General features: G+C 36.3%; 1 protein-coding gene across 2 annotated transcripts in view; it reads right to left on the bottom strand.

Annotated features, from left to right (window-relative positions):
- Nucleotides 1–20,749, bottom strand: part of LOC129240650 (BCL2/adenovirus E1B 19 kDa protein-interacting protein 3) — a 48,693-nt gene that overhangs the window by 27,557 nt on the left and 387 nt on the right. For both annotated transcript variants that reach the window (XM_054876578.1, XM_054876577.1), the window contains exon 2: nt 20,403–20,708. In XM_054876578.1, coding sequence (XP_054732553.1) covers nt 20,403–20,445 — 43 coding nt within the window. In that variant the 5' untranslated portion in view covers nt 20,446–20,708. The remainder of the gene's footprint in view (nt 1–20,402; nt 20,709–20,749) is intronic.

Raw genomic sequence — 20,749 nt, forward strand, 5'->3', positions numbered from 1 at the left:
ATTTTATGCTTTCATTGAACTGAAATATTATTTCTCTAATCAAAACGATTGACGTATAAGGATACGCCATTCAAGTATTTAATGCGAAGCCGTGCAATACGTTGGCAATTGATTTAATATATTCAAAAAATACCAAAAAATTTGAGAAATCCATCCAAACATTTTCTATGGATTTTTGATAAATCAGCATATGGCTTTAGAACAATAAATGGAAATCTTTCACTGAAATATATTCCTATTTGAATACGATTTTCATTTAGAGGGATTCTAAAACTACAGTTGATTATGATTAATACTTTTATAATTATATTAAAACTCAGGAATTTAGCACTTGACAGAAGCAAGATGGATTTATTACAGGTGATGGCATCCGCCCACCAGCTGATTTTTTCGCCGTAAATATGAATAACATCAAAATTATTTCTTTTGTTTACATCTGTGTGTTTAATTTGCCATTTGTTTACATTGAAAATGTATAGTTTTTGATTCAAATAATATCTAACGTTTTCACTCTACACATTAAAAAAAAGAAAACATGAAAGTTTATTGGGCTTGAAAAAAGTTAAGCGAGGTAAAGTACCCTTTTTTGGCGTTTCTGGAGGGGAACCGAAATGACAAGTGTGGAGGAGAAAATGGTGAATTTGACGTGATGGAACTCAAAAAGGAAAAACAGGGCTCGTATGTTTTTACTTATATGCGGATGGCATCACCTATAACAAATACGCCTTGACCGATTCTTTTACTCCAGTGTAAAAATGCCTTGGAAAAGGGCAAGCGTGACTTTAAAAAAGAACTTTCGGATTTCGAATTTTCGAATTATTAGCTTAAGCTTCAGTAGATACGTAGGGTTTTCCAGTGTCAGTGAAAGTTCATAGGACGTTTGAACCTCATGGGCGTGATTGAATTGAAGCTAATGAAATTTTGAAAGAAAAATTAAGCTGCCACATAATAATGATCGGGGGAGCGGGTATTTAAGCACCAATTTTATAAAGATTTTGTTAACTTGAGGTTTCATGAATAGAACAATGTGTACAGAGTATTGCTAATTAAAATTAACTGAAGAAAAATAAATAAATAAGTGCACAGATAAAAGTAAGTGCATTCAAGGGCGCTGAAACCTAGCCAAGTTGAAGGTGAAATGTGTGAAAATGTAGACTAAACAAAACGCAAATACCATTCAGAGAAAAAGGAAAGGCCGTATATACCTATGTATATATGTACATAAATAAAAAATGAAAATAAAAAATGCAGATAAGCCGCAAAGCAGTCGTTAGATTAGTATAGAGTAGTAAAAACACAAAAACACGAAAAAGAACACAAAACATAAAAACCAAAGGTTGAACACGCGCTTTGAGTAAAACTTAATGAGATATGTAATCATATGAGAGCAGCAAGCAACAAAATTATAATGAAAAGAAAATCACACTAATTTCGGTCATATATATTTATTAAGCTCCTTACCCATTTCGAAGGAAATAAGGACCGATGATGTCGCCAGTGCTATATAAACTTCGCGAACAGATTTATTTTTTTTTAATAAATTTCGACAATTTGGAAACGTTTTATGGCGTGAAACGTTTCATGATGACTTGCCAACCTTTATTGAATAGAAACCAGCTGTCAAACCATAGTTATCGATATCGATTGTTCTCATGCAGCTAAAAAATCACCCGTTACAAGTTGAAAAAATAATTGTATAGAATTACAAAATTGCATGCAAGGAATGTGAGGTTTTCGTGGTATTACCGAATTTTATTTTTATACATTTTAGTAGCACCTAATATATTATTTCATGTTACTTTTAATATATGTATGTTCATGTTACTTTTATAATACAAAAATAATAAATAATTATTTGTGACATGTAGATACACATACATACGTATGTATATGCATGTATGCAAAGCTGAATGCCGCGAATTCTCAAACTAGCTCACACTAGTCGTATGTTGACAAAGTTTGTGCATGAGTATACACTTAAAATTTTGGCAGATAGAATTGAAGGTATTTCCTCGTATTTCAATTATTATCTCGAAAATAAAAGATTTGGGCAGACGTTTGACCCAATTAGATAGAGTATGTTTATAAATAGAAAGCATATACATATGTATGAGCATAAAACATAAATATATAAACGTATTTTGGCGCTTTGTTCGAAGTGATGGATGGATATTTATAACTTCTGAAAACGTGATATTTTGGGTACAGACGTAAATAAACAAAATTAATGAAAAAGATATAAATTATTTTTATCCGCCTTTTCAACTTAGTGTTAAAATTTGCACATTCCACGCCGTTTGCCTGTTATGTGTACGTTATCGAGAAATGTTAACAGATCGTTCAGCCAGAAGCTACAACTATGAATTGGATACTACATACTCATCCTTGGTCACCAACAGGTCTACCATTTCATATTCTTCTTCTTCTTAATTGGCGCGATAACCGCTTACGCGATTTTGGCCGAGATTAACAAAGCGCGCCAGTCGTTTCTTTCTCGTGCTAACCGGCGCCAATTGGACACACCAAGTGAAGCCAAGTCCTTCTCCACCTGATCTTTCCAACGCAGAGGAGGCCTTCCTCTTCCTCTGCTACCACCAGCTGGTACCGCATCGAATACTTTCAAGGCCGGAGCGTTTGTATCCATTCGGACGACATGACCCAGCCAACGAAGCCGCTGGATCTTTATTCGCTGCGCTATGCCTATGTCGTCGTAAAGCTCATACAGCTCATCGTTCCATCGTCTGCGATATTCGCCGTTGCCAACGTGCAAAGGTCCAAAAATCTTACGCAGAATCTTTCTCTCGAACACTCCAAGCGTCGCTTCATCGGATGTTGACATCGTCCAATCTTCTGCGCCATACGTTAGGACGGGCATGATGAGAGTCTTGTAGAGTGTTAATTTTGTTCGTCGAGAGAGGACTTTACTGCTCAATTGCCTACTTAGTCCAAAGTAGCACTTGTTGGCAAGAGAGATTCTACGTTGGATTTCAAGGCTGACATTGTTATCGGTGTTAATGCTGGTTCCTAAATACACGAAGTCTTTTACAACCTCAAAATTATAACTGTCTACAGTGACGTGGGTGCTGATACGCGAGTGCGCCGACTGTTTGTTTGAAGACAGGAGGTACTTCGTTTTGTCCTCGTTCACCACCAAACCCATTCGCTTTGCCTCTTTATCCAGTTTGGAGAAGGCAGAACTAACAGCGCGGTTGTTAAGGCCGATGATGTCAATATCATCGGCATACGCCAGCAATTGTACGCTCTTATAAAAAATTGTGCCTGAGCGATTAAGTTCTGCGGCTCGTACGATGCTCTCCAACATCAGGTTAAAGAAGTCACACGACAGCGAGTCACCCTGTCTGAAACCTCGTTTGGTATCAAACGGCTCGGAGAGGTCCTTCCCAATTCTGACGGCGCTGCTGGTGTTGAGCAACGTCATCTTACATAGCCGTATTAGTTTTGCGGGGATACCAAATTCAGACATAGCGGCATACAGGTAACTCCTTTCCGTACTGTCGAATGCAGCTTTGAAGTCGACGAAAAGATGGTGTGTGTCGATTCTCCTTTCATGGGTCTTTTCCAAGATTTGGCGTATTGTAAATATTTGGTCAATGGTAGACTTTCCTGGTCTGAAGCCACACTGATAAGGTCCAATCAGTTGGTTGACGGTGGGCTTCAGCCTTTCACACAATACGCTCGCTAGAACCTTATAGGCGATATTTAGAAGACTAATCCCGCGGTAATTGGCACAAATTGCAGGATCGCCCTTCTTATGGATTGGGCAGAGCACACTTAAATTCCAATCGGCAGGCATGCTTTCATCCGACCATATTCTGCATAGGAGCTGATGCATGCACCTTACCAGCTCCTCGCCGCCATGTTTGAATAACTCAGCCGGCAGTCCGTCGGCGCCCGCGGCTTTGTTGTTCTTTAGCCGCATTATCGCTATTCTCACCTCGTCATGATCGGGTAGCGGAACGACAATTCCGTCGTCAACGATTGGGGTATCGGGATCTTCACATTCTCTATGACATGCGCAGCTGTCACCGTTTAACAGGTTCGAGAAGTGTTCCCTCCATAATTTAAGATTGCTCTGTACGTCAGTCACCAGATCGCCGTCTTTGTTCTTACAGGACAACGCCCCGGTCTTAAAACCTTCTGTAAGCCGCCGAACTTTCTGGTAAAATTTTCGGGCGTTGTTCCTGTTGGCCAGCATCTCAAGCTCCTCGCACTCACGTATTTCGGCCTCTCGTTTCTTCTGTCGGATAATACGTCTCTCTTCCTTTTTTAGCTCTCTGTAACGATCCCACATGGCTCGCGTTGCGCCCGATCGCAGCGTGGCTCTATAGGCGGCATCTTTTCTTTCGGCGGCAGCATGACATTCCTCGTCGTACCAATTGTTTTTTCGGGCTCGCCGGAATCCGATTTCTTCTTCGGCGGCGGTACGTAGGGAACGAGAAATGTTGCTCCATTGCTCGCACATGCCGGTGTGTTGGGCAGTGCTCTCCGAGAGCAGGAGTGAGAGTCGAGTGGCGAATCTTCTGGCTGTCTGTTGTGATTGCAGCTTTTCGATGTCGAACATTCTTCCATTTCATATTAGTCTCTGCTAATGTCAAATAAATGTTGACACCATAAACTTTTTCAGTTCATCTATGTCAAATCTCTGTTGAAATGTTAACTTTCCAGAGCTGGATTTCACTCATTGAATAACTTCAGATTTGACTTTTTTCCCCCTAATTTTCTTTCGCGTTTTTTCATATATTCCTGGTTCAGCTAGTGATTGACATTTCTTACTAATACTTTTACAACAGGGCCAGCTTATCTGTCTGGTAGTGTACAATAGTAAAGTGAATACTTGCAGCCGGTTTCCCCAATATTTTTGGTTTCTCTATCGTATACACACATGCACTTATGGTCAGAACAATAATAATGACCAGTTTTGAGTACTTTTACTTTGTTCTGGTTTTTTTAATAATCATACATTTTTTATAAAAATATACTGCATTCTAAACATATATCATATAAATGAATGTTGAAAGCTTTGTACAACATTTACAAAAATTCTAAAAGTTTTCATCAAAATTTAGAAGATTTTAATCAGAATTTCACGAATGCACATTTTGTTTTATATGGAAAAAATGCAATACAGGCGGAGAGAGAAAAATAATCAAAAATAAACAAATTAAAACTTGACTTTATTTAACTAAAATGTAATGGGTTGTAAAGCTGCGTACTCAATTTTTTTTTTTTTGTAATTCTAATTAAAGTGTGAAACTATACATATTTAATACATCAAGCTACGAAAAACGATCTCATGTACACGTATGCACATACATATGTTGCTTGTTTCCCCTTTGATTGAGATTGGAAAAATACACCATATGGGTAGTTTTAAAAGTATTAGTAACAAATTCATATTAGCAATTAATTAGCTTCAGTAAGTATGTAATAATCTAACAAAATAAACATGCACATACATACGTTTTTATCACCCGATCGCTTTGCATATTAATTATTTAAGTGACTTTAGCAGATAATATAATAATACATTTCGCACTCATATCAGCAAAAAATTGAAACCATGGTGCGGTCACACAACTCGCAATCGCTTGGCAGCTTTTGTGTTGAGAAAACTCGCTCCATTTACATATACATATGTATGTACATATGACTCTCTATCTCTATCTTGCTTTTGAATTCAAATAAAGTGGTAATATTTAATCGCAACTGAAACCGAAAACATACTATACATGCGTACTTACATATGTATATATGTATTTATATGCACTATAATATTGTATATAGATGTAGGAGCAATATCTACTCAATGCATGTATATGTGTACTAGCAGAAACCATAGATTTGTGCGTCGAGAGTATACGGCACGGTCTTGTTAATTTAAATGCACATGAGCAATTTCGGTCGCTTTTAAAGTGTTAAGAATTTCTGCTGATTTATTTTACATTGTAATAATTTTTGTCAGCCGTTAGGGTTACTTTTAAGAATGATTCGTCTGATAAATAGTTGAATTTTGAAATTTTTGGGGGCATTGAACCGGTTATATCATAAACTTTATTTGACCTAAAAATGTTTTGATTTCGTTTGAATCAATTAGAATCTTAGAAGCGAATAATCTATGATCTTTGTACGAAATTCTCGGGAGACCGCTGTGTTAAATGTTGAGTTGATGAGTTCGACGGCGATGACTCGAGTGCTAAATGATGATTCAAAAATATACATACACATGAATATTGGTATTGGGATCGCCCTGTGTATATGCATATGAACGTGAAATTTTATTACACACAGATGGCAGCAAATGATTAAAAGCAGAAAAAACAAAAACAAAAAATTAAACAGAATTAAAAATTTTGGCATAGAAAATGAGGTAATTATTTCTTAGCTTAGCAGGTGTTGCGCAGCCATCTGCACAAGATTTCTGCGACCAATCCCCGGAGACTCCAATACACCTTCTCCTTGAGTGTAGCGATATAGCACGGATAAGGTTGAGACATTTCAGCCGATTGCAGCCAAAAAATCACATACATTCAGTCCAATCCAGCTCTTTCGTAAGTTTATTAAGGGAACTGGGTTTGGATGATGTACTGTGACGAGTAGAGGGCACGAGAAGAGGGTCGAAGTGCAAATCTCAAATTGAATCTAATCTACCCAAAATTACTCAAGCCTAGAACTAAACTTGGAATGTGGATTTTATATGTATATTCTAAACACTCGATCGGTCATGGGCAGCTGAAATCTTTTTTGTGATTTAGATTTTTTGAAATAAGAGTCAGTGCTACCATTTTTAAGGAATTCTTTGGCAGATTATTCATAAAAATATAAATTAACAGCGTATGCGTTTTCTACATCAGTTAAGCAGCAAAGTACACATTAAATATGTACAGCTAATTTCAATATACACAGTTCACGCGCTAACGAGTAATACAAAAAAAAGAAGTATATATAATACTAATAATAACAAGTCGTCTCAACTTGCACCGCAAATTGCCAAAGAAATGTGTATTTAATTGAAGAATGAGAAGAGGCCCACTAATAGCGCAACTAATGTGGATACAACAAACGATAAGCACTGACGACCTCAGACCAGTGGACGTCAGCGATATTTAATTATAACTATACGAGTAATCTCATTTTCTAACGATATTTTTTTTTCTAATTTCTAATTCTAGAAAATTGTCGGCAAACGTCAGCGCATGACGATTAGTATGATTGATAAGGTGCAATAGAGCAAAGGTTGATTGGGGAGCGGCAAAGAGAACAAATTCTGAAAATTTACAGAAATTCAAATTGCATAAAAATAACCGATCACATACTGCTACAACTACGACATCCCATACGGTTACTTCAAAAGAGAACATTGCAGGCAATGCTTTTAAAATACACGTATTGAGCGTTGATAATTGGGGAAGTAGCGGACTAGTAAGAAAATTGAACATATTTGAATTAGGAAATGGGTTCACACAAATGAAAATTGCAATGTCTGTACGTAAATATAAAGCAAGCATGCAGCCAGTAGAAAAAGTTACCGCTATTCAATGGAGAGGACAAATCACGTGTCATATCAATAAATTTTCGCATGAATAGAAATTCTAAGTGTATAGGTTTTGCATGTAGTGTTGCAGCAAAAAAAAAATGAACAAACAAACGCAAATTGACATACACCAGTAAATACAAGTAAATTAGCATTTGGTTACAACGACGCGATATATACAAAATTTTCATGAATGTGGGTTTTATTATTATAGATTTCCGATAATAAATAATAGTATTTTTTTTATGTACCTGACGAAATACATACAAATAACTAAAAATAAGCATCGGTAATATATTAAATAGCGGTATGCATGCATCACTTACTATGGAATAATATTGCTTGTTGCTTCGTTAACTAATGCTCAAATATCGAGGTAAACAACAGGTGTCACTATAGATCAAATAGATATTTTCACAAAAACTGGCCCCACAAATATTTGCATTTTTTTACATTAGCTACAAAACTAGATTTTCATGTTTTACTTGTTATGTAGTAAATCAAGCGGAAACTGTGTTGAGCAATTAAGAATACTTCAATAAATATCAGTGTCATAAAGTGAAAAGTATTGTCTAACAATTTAAAAATATTCAAGGCAAACCACCCACGCTAAAAGTTGCATTACTCTCAAAGTGGTTTAAAAATAGTTTAGTAGTAACAGAAAGCGTAAACAAACCCGTTACTTTGTTGTTGACAGTTTTGAGTGCAACACTTGCCGGCCTAACGAGATGAAATAAAAGTGGCTGGAAAAACGCAAAACTAACGAACTCGGCTGGTGTTTCTCTCAGCTATTTGATGTGCATATAATAATTTTAAGGACTATAAGTCACTCTGTGTGTATAAGAAAATTTACTAAATAATTCGTAAAAATTCGGCAAAAATCCTGAGGTCGAAGTGCAAACCCCTTATCTATCTATGTATCTATCTAATAGCACGAGCGGTGAGATCAAAGCCAAACTGTTTCGTGTTTTTGTGCAGTCACCGTATGTAAAATGTTAGACGATTAAATGGCGACGTTCACTTGCAAATTTCTCTTTGGATCGAGGCAGAGAAGTGGAGAATAGAAGGGAAAGCCTATTATCCTCTCATCAGGCAATTTTAGAATCTATGGGGAAGTCTCTTAGAAGATCTCTTATATATGTATAATGATCTGTTACACTTACATACAAGCATGCAAAACACGTGAAAAAACTGTTTAATAAAAAAATGTTAATCTTACCACTCTGCCCAGACACAACTGCATTGCTGAATGAAGCTCATCCGCCATAGACAATATTTTTTCACTGCTTCATTACTCTGTACGAACCCCAATTTCCCCACTAGACACAAACGGCAACGTAAATCTTCGTTCTGAGCTGTATAATCAATTCTGAGGCTCGTTTCAAGGACGCCACGCTGAAATGACCGCACGTGACGAAGAAACAACCTCTTGCAACCAGCACAAATTTTATGAGTTGCGTTACGAATTGGCACAGCACATGCCCTTTTATTTTTATGTGAAAAAATATTTTGTTTTTGTAGGAAACAATCTGTGCAAATGGCTAGCATATTAAATATAACTACCTCGGCAAGTGGTAATGTGCGGAAGGCATCTGTTTAAACAGGTCGGCCATAATGTACACCGACTTTCAAAATCACGTGATTTAACATCTCTATACTATTTTTGATGCCGCTATTGAAAGCTATTGGACTGCGTAAATACATACGTCAATAGCTAATGCAGCCTTGGAAGCTATGTATCTTCGAGCGTTATACGAAAAAGTAGTCGAAACTTGGTGCTGCTAAATGACGTACCTAAGGCAATTAATGCCCCAATAGCCAAGATCATTTTCCACCACTAATATCATGAAACTATTATTTATGGATCTCATTTTCATAACAGTTTTTTTATTTCAACTTAAATTAAAAACAAAGAACAAGTCATACATTGTGTCACAGAATATATAATAAAAATTTTATAAAATATTTATAAATACAATTAAAACATTAAAAAGCTTTTAACTAGCAATATTGAAATTTATAAATAATAATAATTGGGCCTAATATGGAACGCAATTCAATTTATAAGTAAAACAAATATTTGTGCTCGTTTTCAGTGGATATTCAGAATAGTGTATATATACATATATGTACATACATAAATGACATAGTAGTTTTCAACAGGCAGTCTAGTTCTCATAGTTAATACTTTCCTATCTTTAATGAATAAAAATATAAATTATAAGTTGATTTTTTTTTCCAGAAACCTCATTAAAAAGAAGCTTAAGAACCACTTCATGTTTTATTTATCGCTTTTTTCAAGCATTTCTGCACTATTATGCACTAACATGAAAAGCTAACTGAAAGTAACTGTTTTGTTTCACGTTTGCTAGGTAAAATTCACACAATACCGGATCAGGTTCTCAGATTAGATTTGCAATTGTGTATCATATCACATATCAGGTAGGTAATTTTAAATACATACATACATATATCCACGTGTAGGAATTTACAAGTAGTAGAGAAATGAGTGGGGAAGTGAAAGGGGAAAATGGCACATCCAACTAATGCATTATACGCCGGCATATGTGAGACCCGACTGGCATACCAAACAGTAGAACCACTAGTCTAACCTGTCTCTATGTGCTTGCAAATAACGAACAGTAGAACGTGCAAGAGAAAAATAATATCGAGATGTACAGGCTATGTATGTACGATGAGACAAGCAGACAGAACGCGCAAAGCAAATGTAAATAAAAATAAATGAATAACAAATAGTTCGTAGTATCTAAAAATAGCAAAGAATTAATCATGAATTGATTTATTCTTATACGAAGCAAACGCGCAGACTACAACGTTTGGCGTGGCAAAATTATTGCATTATCAATGGATTGTTTGGTAAAAACGTGGCAGCGATTTACTACGCAGTAAACGAGAATTTGTAGATAAGCGGGCGAAGTGTTAGGAGCACAATGGTTGGAGCAGCGCTGACACGAGTAAGTGTAGACTACCATAAGTGCTTCTGAATATACATAGTTTCTTGTATTCAAATTCAGATTTTTTTATAAATTTTGTATCCGAAAAAATTGCAAATACACAGCTGCCTCATACACGCCCACAAATAAATTGTAAATACATACACTTATTTACTTGTATATAGCTACACATCCCTGCATTATATGCTAAAAAATTGCGAATAGCCAATGAAAATAAATCAGCTGAGACGTGTTACGTACAAAAAGAAATACTGAGTGGCAACTGAAAAATATCATGAATGAATTCTTGTGAAAATGTGCATGAACTAGTTTTTAGTTTTTTCTACAAAGCTGTTAAATGTTCACACTGCCAGCGTTCAATAAACTCTGTATCGTAAATGAAAATAGCAACGAAAAAAGTATATAGAGAAAAGCTACAAGTGCAAAAGAATAGACGAGAAATAAACAGAAGGTAAGCAAAAAACAAATAAGGCTTTTTAACACAAATTTGAAAATAAAGTACTATTATAGAAAAAACAGAATCGCACGAAAAAGACGCATTTTGTTTACATTTAATTTTAAATGGCGGTGTTTTCAAGTAGTTTCTATCTCTTGAAGTCAACACGTACGGCAGGAGAAACATTTGTTTTGTTTTCAAGTAAACAGATAGAATGGGAAAGGCCCCGGGAATGATGAGCGGAGAAAGCAAATATACAACGTATGGTTTCAAGTGGGAAATCGATAAAAAAAATCGTTCACTTCTACAAACTTACAGCAGGTACGAAAATTGCTTAGTAATGTAAATACATAATGTGGCGAATAGAATTTCAAAGTGTTATGCAAAGTATACACGTTCTAATCGTTGTATTAACACGGGCATGCCGGATAAACGGTTGTTGGTCCAGCGGTTGCATGAAAATTAAAACGTTTCAATTTTTTATTGGCGGAGTTAGCAGTTGTACAACGAGTTGGAATGTGTACACGCAGATTGTACAGCCAACTTTGTTTACATTTTTCTTTTTAGTTATTTACACAAAAAAAAAAGCATAATTGTAATATAAATAAATAAAAAAATAGAAATAAAAATAATAATAAAAATAATAAAAAAAAAAAAAAATAATTATAATTATAATTATAATTATAAAAATAATATTAATATTAATTATAATTATAAAAATAATATTAATTATAATTATTTTTTTTTTATTATTTTTATTATTATTTTTATTTCTATTTTTTTATTTATTTATATTACAATTATGTTTTTTTTTTGTGTAAATAACTAAAAAGAAAAATGTAAACAAAGTTGGCTGTACAATCTGCGTGTACACATTCCAACTCGTTGTACAACTGCTAACTCCGCCAATAAAAAATTGAAACGTTTTAATTTTCATGCAACCGCTGAAAATTATATATATATAAAAATTATATATAAAAATATATATATATATAAAAATTAAAAAATATATAAAAAGAAAAAACTAAAATAATATATACATATAAAAAAAATTAAAAAAATACATATAAAAAAATAAAAACATATATGTAAGTAATTAAAAGAGGTTGAAGCTGTCCACGGCCCGATTTGGATTGTGTCGGCTTACATGCCTTACGACGCAGCGGAGGCGCCTCCTCCTGAAGCAGTGAGAAGGCTCGTCAATACGGCGCATCTGAAGCAGAAACGCATCATCATTGGAGCAGACGCTAATGCACATCATATTGTTTGGGGTAGTACAAACAACAACACACGAGGTGAGCAACTCCTTGACTACATTCTAACGAATAAGCTTGATATATGTAATAGAGGTGATGTCCCTACGTTTCTTAACTCGTCTAGAAGAGAGGTCCTCGATATTACTCTTGCTAGCGAATCATGTACACAACTGGTGCAGGACCGGAGCGTTGATAAACAGCACTCTTTTTCCGACCACCAATATATAACATTCACTATAAAAGCCGAAACGGCAAAACCCATGAAGTACCTTAACAAAAAACGTATGAATTGGATCAAATATAAAGAACATCTTGGCAATGGACTTCCTGATATCAGGCAGTTTGAAATGGCAAATAAAAACGATATCGAAAACGCTGTCAACATGATAACGAAGACTTGTCAAAGCGCAGCACGACAATCTTGCCCCCTGACAAAAACAGGAGGTAAGCATAAACATCCTGGCGATCATACACTCAAGAATTAGAGAACACTTCAGAAGTAAGCAGACTACGCAAGATTCTTGCATCAAACCCAGTCTCTCCCAGTTTTATCATGACTCAAGATGGAACTTGGACTACTTCAACTGACCACACTCGTAGAATACTTCTAGAATCTCACTTTCCAGGCTGTGTTGCCAACTTACCTGCACTTCCCAGCACTTTTCAGAGTAATTATGGGAATAGATCAGATCTAATCAGCTCTAATAGCATCTCTACAGCAATACTAAGCTTTAAAAAATTTAAATCACCAGGTCCTGACAACATCATTCCAGCAGAACTTCAAGAAGGACTGGAAATTCTACTGCCTTGGTTAACAAGGATCTTTAACAAGTGTTTAAATCTGCTTGCTTAAAGGCTTTTGAAAAAGTTGCTTCACTTGTTCCCTATCGATCTGGCTGGCAAAGCGATTGCAGCGAAAGCAGCGACACGCATGAATGCTATATCGAAATGGAATAAGTATCTTCGCCATTCGGCCATACTGAACAGGAACACTGTTATCTCTTCCGACATAGACTATCATGTAAGTCTTCCATCACCACCTTTGCTATTCTCCTGTTCACTCCCAACTAGGGAAGAATGGAAGACAGAAATAAATTAAAGCATCAGTTTTTTCTCAATTGGGGAAATATTATAGGAGAAATAACTTCTTGTTTTTTTATTAAACATTGGATTGATAAATACATTTATTCCTAATCTTCCAGAAGTAAATATTTCTTATGTAGGTATGGATGTAACGCTTTCTTCTTGAGAGCCGCTCTACTAATCGCTGTGGTGAAATGCAAGCCCTAATTTATTTTGCACACAAAAACCGAAATTATTTTAAGCTGCTAACAGCATGACAAAGCTAAATTTTCAAATGTACCAAAGTCATTAGCACAATTCAAAATAACAACAAAGGGTATTAACATAAAAACGATGAAAGTAAGAATAACAAGAATGCGATATTAAGCAAATAATCAAAACAGCAAAAAGCCCGCAGCTCTTACCCAATACGAGGCAATTAAACCATACAAACATACAAATAAATGCATCCATATACGAGAATATTCTCACGTTTGTATGTAATATAAAGGGACATACATACATATGAATGCGATGAATGAAATGCGAAATGAAACTGACAGATATAGAGGCGCCAAATGGTAGAAAGTAAATGCACAAGCTGACGCATGTCATAAAAAATATAAGAGATAAAAATAAAAGAATAACAGCAGGACGGCAGAAAGGTCATATAAAGATATAATATATTTAATAGGTACTCGGAGTGGAGGAAACAGATCAGGTACTACGCATTACGGATATTACGTAGAAATGAAGAAAAATTTCTTAAGGCTTTGTTCGCCTGACAAATGCATCACACAGATACAAACACATTCTATATGCATAAATAAATGTATGTAGCACAAAGAGGAAGCGAAAAAAGCAAATTAATAATTGGACATCCGGAACCGGGTTTAATTTTTTGGTCTATTAAGAAAGTTTACTTATCCAAGGGACCTCAGCTTGAAAAAATTAGCATCAATTATTAATTTTTTTTGTGTGGAAAATTACCAATAATAAATTTTTCCACTCTTCTCATTACCATGTGGTCGTCGAGCGTCGAAGGGCCGCCAAACTTTTATTTCGTAGCGTAAGCACCCACATTTATTTGACCAATATAAACGGCATACGGCGTATGACCAATCTGATGGGCTTTAGATGATAATAAAAGCGACGATAACAAATTTGTAAAGCAAGTAGGTTAAATTATTAAAGAAAAAGACCAGCAATTGAGCTTATGTAAGTTATACGAATATCTACGTTTTTTCGTACGAGTATACATGTATGCATTACATGCATAATAAGTAACCGAGAGCTCTGGAGACAAACGAACGCAAGCTAACAGGCAAGAGATGGAGTTGGATAGACCACGCTCTTAGAATAACTCCCCACAGGATCTCAAGAACGGCCCTGGATTGGAGTCCTCAGATTACCTGAAGCCGCGACTAGCCAAAGAACACCTGAAAAAGATCTATCCTGCATGACTTATCTTCTGTAAACACAAGCTGGGCAATCCTAAGACGATAGCGTATCATGGGAACCCTTGTAGAGTTCCTATGCTTATTACACAAAGGAGTAATCAGGAGAAAAAAATATATATGCTTACATTTAATTTCTTGAAATAATAAATATTTATATCAATAAAAATTATATGAAGAGAGTGCGCCCTTATAAGCCCTATAGTAAAAATTGGAAGTTTCAAAAAGCAATTGATTGCGTACTCCACATTTAGTATTTATGCAGTAGCCTTGAGATATTTGCTATTTACTGTAGTGTTGGACATATGAACTTACACAAAGTGTGGCCGATAAAGCCACGGTAGCGTGAACACAGCACTAAATGCACGCATGCATACATACATACGGTAAGTTTATGAGTATTTCCAAGTTAAATTGGTCACGCACCAATCCATTCGGCTTCAGCGGTCGCCCCACAATGAGAAACAAGATCGCAACAATGCGAAGCCAAAGCGACCAAAAAGACAAAGGGCGAAGTAATGGCATTAATAGGAAACAACACAACAGACTTGGTGCCATGCATTTGTTAACAAAAATTCTGGAAATATGAATGAGTTGGAACTGCATACATATGTAGGTGCGCTTTTTATTCCGCCCTTATAAGTTTTTCTCTCTGTCATATGTATGTATTTATAATTATTATAGTCTCCCTTTATCCGTGTATGTATGCAAATACGATTTTGATATCACTTTGAAGCACACCTTGGGGCACTCTGCCGCTCAGTACGCCATTAAAATGTTTCTTGTGTTAGTTTGTGAAATAAATATTTATTCTTAGATTTGTATTTATGCATGAAAAGCTTGTGACGGCGAACGAAGTTATTTCTATTTGTCTATAGAAAATGAAAAATTTAAGTCGGGAAGGAAATATGAAAAGAAATAATATCCAGAAAATATATAGTAAATAAATGCACACATTTACGCACATTTTTGTTTTTATTATTGTTTTTAAAATTTGAAAGAAACAGTAAAGTACGTACGTACGATCGTATTACGTTGATGACTACAAATGGAAATTAACACGAATAATTTGTGTTATATACAAAATAATTTGAGAAAATTTTTCTTTGAAATTACTTGAAATTTGTTAAAATGTGAAATCGAAAATAGCATTACAAAGGTCTATAACTATTAATAGTAATTACTTAAGAAACCGAAATACAAATCACGTTTGTTTTGTGCGTATTGATGTTTTCCACTAATGGGGGACCTACAGTTTTCTGCCGCCTCCGAACTGCAGATGGTTTTTTATGAAGCAGTTCATTCAATCGGGCGCAACGCGAGCCATGTGGGATCGCTACAGAGAGCTGAAAAAGGAAGAGAGACGTATTATCCGAAAGAAGAAACGAGAGGCCGAAATACGTGAGTGCGAAGAGCTTGAGATGCTGGCCAACAGGAACAACGCCCGAAAATTCTACCAGAAAGTTCGGCGGCTTACAGAAGGTTTCAAGACCGGGGCGTTTTCCTGTAAGAACAAAGACGGCGAACTGGTGACTGACGTACAGAGCAATCTTAGATTATGGAGGGAACACTTCTCGAACCTATTAAACAGTGACAGCTGCGCATGTCACCGAGAAAGTGAAGATCCCGATACCCCAATCGTTGACGACGGAATTGTCGTTCCGCTACCCGATCATGACGAGGTGAGAATAGCGATAACGCGGCTAAAGAACAACAAAGCCGCGGGCGCCGACGGACTGCCGGCTGAGCTATTCAAACATGGCGGCGAGGAGCTGGTAAGGTGCATGCATCAGCTCCTATGCAAAATATGGTCGGATGAAAGCATGCCTGCCGATTGGAATTTAAGTGTGCTCTGCCCAATCCATAAGAAGGGCGATCCTGCAATTTGTGCCAATTACCGCGGGATTAGTCTTCTAAATATCGCCTATAAGGTTCTAGCGAGCGTATTGTGTGAAAGGCTGAAGCCCACCGTCAACCAACTGATTGGACCTTATCAGTGTGGCTTCAGACCTGGAAAGTCTACCATCGACCAAATATTCACAATACGCCAAATCTTGGAAAAGACCCATGAAAGAAGAATCGACACGCACCATCTTTTCGTCGACTTCAAAGCTGCATTCGACAGTACGGAAAGGAGTTACCTGTATGCCGCGATGTCTGAATTTGGTATCCCCGCAAAACTAATACGGCTATGTAGGATGACGTTGCTCAACACCAGCAGCGCCGTCAGAATTGGGAAGGACCTCTCCGAGCCGTTTGATACCAAACGAGGTTTCAGACAGGGTGACTCGCTGTCGTGTGACTTCTTTAACCTGATGTTGGAGAGCATCGTACGAGCCGCAGAACTTAATCGCTCAGGCACAATTTTTTATAAGAGCGTACAATTGTTGGCGTATGCCGATGATATTGACATCATCGGCCTTAACAACCGCGCTGTTAGTTCTGCCTTCTCCAAACTGGATAAAGAGGCAAAGCGAATGGGTTTGGTGGTGAACGAGGACAAAACGAAGTACCTCCTGTCTTCAAACAAACAGTCGGCGCACTCGCGTATCGGCACCCACGTCACTGTAGACAGTTATAATTTCGAGGTTGTAAAAGACTTCGTCTATTTAGGAACCAGCATTAACACCGATAACAATGTCAGCCTTGAAATCCAACGTAGAATCTCTTTTGCCAACAAGTGCTACTTTGGACTAAGTAGGCAACTGAGCAGTAAAGTCCTCTCTCGTCGAACAAAACTAACACTCTACAAGACTCTCATCATGCCCGTCCTTACGTATGGCGCAGAAGCTTGGACGATGACAACATCCGATGAAGCGACGCTTGGAGTGTTTGAGAGAAAGATTCTGCGCAAGATTTTTGGACCTTTGCACGTTGGCAACGGCGAATATCGCAGACGATGGAACGATGAGCTGTATGAGCTTTACGACGACATAGACATAGCACAGCGAATAAAGATCCAGCGGCTACGTTGGCTGGGTCATGTCGTCCGAATGGATACAAACGCTCCGGCACTGAAAGTATTCGATGCGGTACCAGCTGGTGGTAGTAGAGGAAGAGGAAGGCCTCCTCTGCGTTGGAAAGATCAGGTGGAGAAGGACTTGGCTTCACTTGGTGTGTCCAATTGGCGCCGGTTAGCACGAGAAAGAACGGACTGGCGCGCTTTGTTAAACTCGGCCAAAATCGCGTAAGCGGTTATAGCGCCAATTAAGAAGAAGAAGAAGTTCATTCAATTGCTACTTCAAAACTAAAAAAAAACAGTTTTTATTGGGATTGGACACCTCGGTAATTAAGTGTGCTTTGATAATATTAAAGCTCCTGAGTATTTTAAAAGATTAGACTTTAAATATTATGCGAATTCATTTTATCTCTACAAGTGCGTTACATATATGTACATACATATATACATATGTAGATGTGCACACATAGAGGTGAAAACACGCAATTTGATGTCAACACTTTCCTATGATTGTTCAAGTTTGTATTTGTAAATAAAACCGTGTGTTTATAAGACAGCATTGATAACCGCAGTGGTGCGTCACGTTCTCCCACTCATCTACTCAACGTCAGCCATAAAATGCCTATGAACTAAGGAGCCTATCCATCCGGTTTACGTGGGGACGGTTATTGCCTTCTAAGAAATACATATGTACATATGTATGTGTGTGCTATGTGAAATTGATTTTGTTATTATTGCTTATGCACGTTGATGGTGTTGTGTATTTTTAGTAACTTGAAGCAAAAAAAAATCTAGTGAACAAATGCAAGAAATTGCGCAGAAGTGAAAGCATTGCTTCCTAATTGTTGCTGTTTCATCATGAAGACAAAAAGTCAACGACGCTGTACTCCTACTGTCAATATTTTGTTGCTGTGATTGTTGTAAGAGCAGCTAATATTTGGACGACCCAGGCGGCGACGAAAATGACAACAAAGCGCACATACAAAAATGACTACAGCAAAATTGCAATGACGCAACAGCAACATTTACTCAAAAGTATGAGTACAGTAGGAGTAAAAATACTGATTGAAAATTTCATAAAAAACAAATAAAAAGATGTTCAAAATTAATGTTAATCTGATTTTAAAATTTTTGTGCAAAAATTATGTGCCGAAAATATCTAATGACCGAATTATTTAGATCATAAAAATTACATAAAATATCATATTATCACTTGTAAATAAGTAAATAAAATCTCTCCAACAAATTAAATTATCTGACCTTTGAGGCGCCCTTCTATAAAATACTTTATGGCAGCCCAGTAAGCATAGCCTGCCAAATATGCGTAACAGAGATCAAATTATTTTTTTACTTTATATAATTTGCTAATTTTGTTTTGCTTTTTAGATTCGTTATAACGACCAGACTGTGCCTACGTGCCGCACAAGCTGTAACGAGAAGTGTGCCGATAGCACGGAAATGGCGTCAAAACAAACCCGCGAAAAAGCTGGTTGAAGGCAGCTGCAGTGATGGCCGGTTTACCAAACCCCAAATACTTCATGCATACAAAACTGAAATGACTAGCAAAACATAGAAACCAAATGTGAATACTTTCGTACGTATACGTATACATGACCACACACATTCATATAAATAATACCACCGAAATGCTAAAGCAAGACAAGAAACAACCAAAATAAAACCAAATTCATACTTATGGCCACTTTTAAAGCTGCTCAAAAAGCGCATGCGCCAAACAATAAGGGTTCTCGGTTCTCGAAAAAACATAAATGAAAATTACCTGAATATATTTAGTTAGCAAGGAAAAAAATTGAAAAGAAACTCTAGACAAAAAAATGTATAAGCTATTCAAAGATACGGAAAAAAATTTTAAATTAAAAATATTAAATTTCACTGTTTCACGTAAAGCAATTTGCAAACTAACATCTTTAAAGTTGAATACATACTCTATAAAGTCCATTTCTCAAGCCTAAAGTTTTCCCTTACACGCTACCAAAACCAACAAGAACTCCAGTAGCATTACCAAAAAATTAGAATAATTTAATACTAAATTTAAAATTCAGAAAAAATGAATAACATGTACTTTACTCTATCTAAATTCTCAGAGCAAGTAATTTTCGGTAAATAAACGTTCAAAAAGCCAAAGGCGTAAAAGAGTAGAGGGTTAGTATATCGACACGACAAAGAGAACAAGAAATACATACAAATAAGAGAAATCATACAAGCTGAAAGTTTGGTTACCAGTCAATAGCACCAAAGCGAAATAAATAACAAAACATAAAATCAAAAACAAAAAATACAGTCGGTTATGAAAAAAATGTGTATACACATACATACATATGTAAATAAAGAATACCCATGTTTCATGAAGAATACCAATAACAAAGCTGGCCACGAATAATACTCGCTGGTTTGGAGCCGATAAAAGGTAAACAACACAAACAACTAACAACCATGCATGGTATTGACGTCGATAGGTGTTGTTATGGGAAAAGTAGATACAATATGATGCTAGTTAAAAAGACGAGAAATATCATGAAAATGGCTGCTAAGAGGCTTCTTTACAGCAATTATTTAACGTGGCGAAATTCATGAAATTACTTCACCAGTTTTACACACCTATTATTGTGTAGACACAAGTCTTATTTAAAGTACGAATACCAATGTATACCAATACATTTATTGAAAATTGTGAAACTACTCACCGCCAAGCAAATCTTCACCCATTTTTGGTGGTGTCGAGGTCATCTTGTTGGCTATGTGAATTTGCTTTCTGTAGTTGTTTAGATGTACTGCAGTTGGTTTAAATTTTCACTTCTTTACTTATTCGCGATATTTAAGAATGTATCACCAATCGACGGACGGCCGGATGTGTGCGTAGTACAATTTCCTGATTCGTTAAATATTAGAATATGCGATATTGTGTATTGTTATTTATGGACTTGTTACTTTTCTACGGCAACTAATAGCAAGTAAAGAATGCTTATTATCATGCGATATGCGCAGATCCACTTTTGTGCAAAAAACGGAAATGCAATTAGCAAAATAAAAA

Source organism: Anastrepha obliqua, chromosome 3 (genome assembly GCF_027943255.1).
Source record: "Anastrepha obliqua isolate idAnaObli1 chromosome 3, idAnaObli1_1.0, whole genome shotgun sequence".
NCBI lineage: Eukaryota > Metazoa > Arthropoda > Insecta > Diptera > Tephritidae > Anastrepha > Anastrepha obliqua.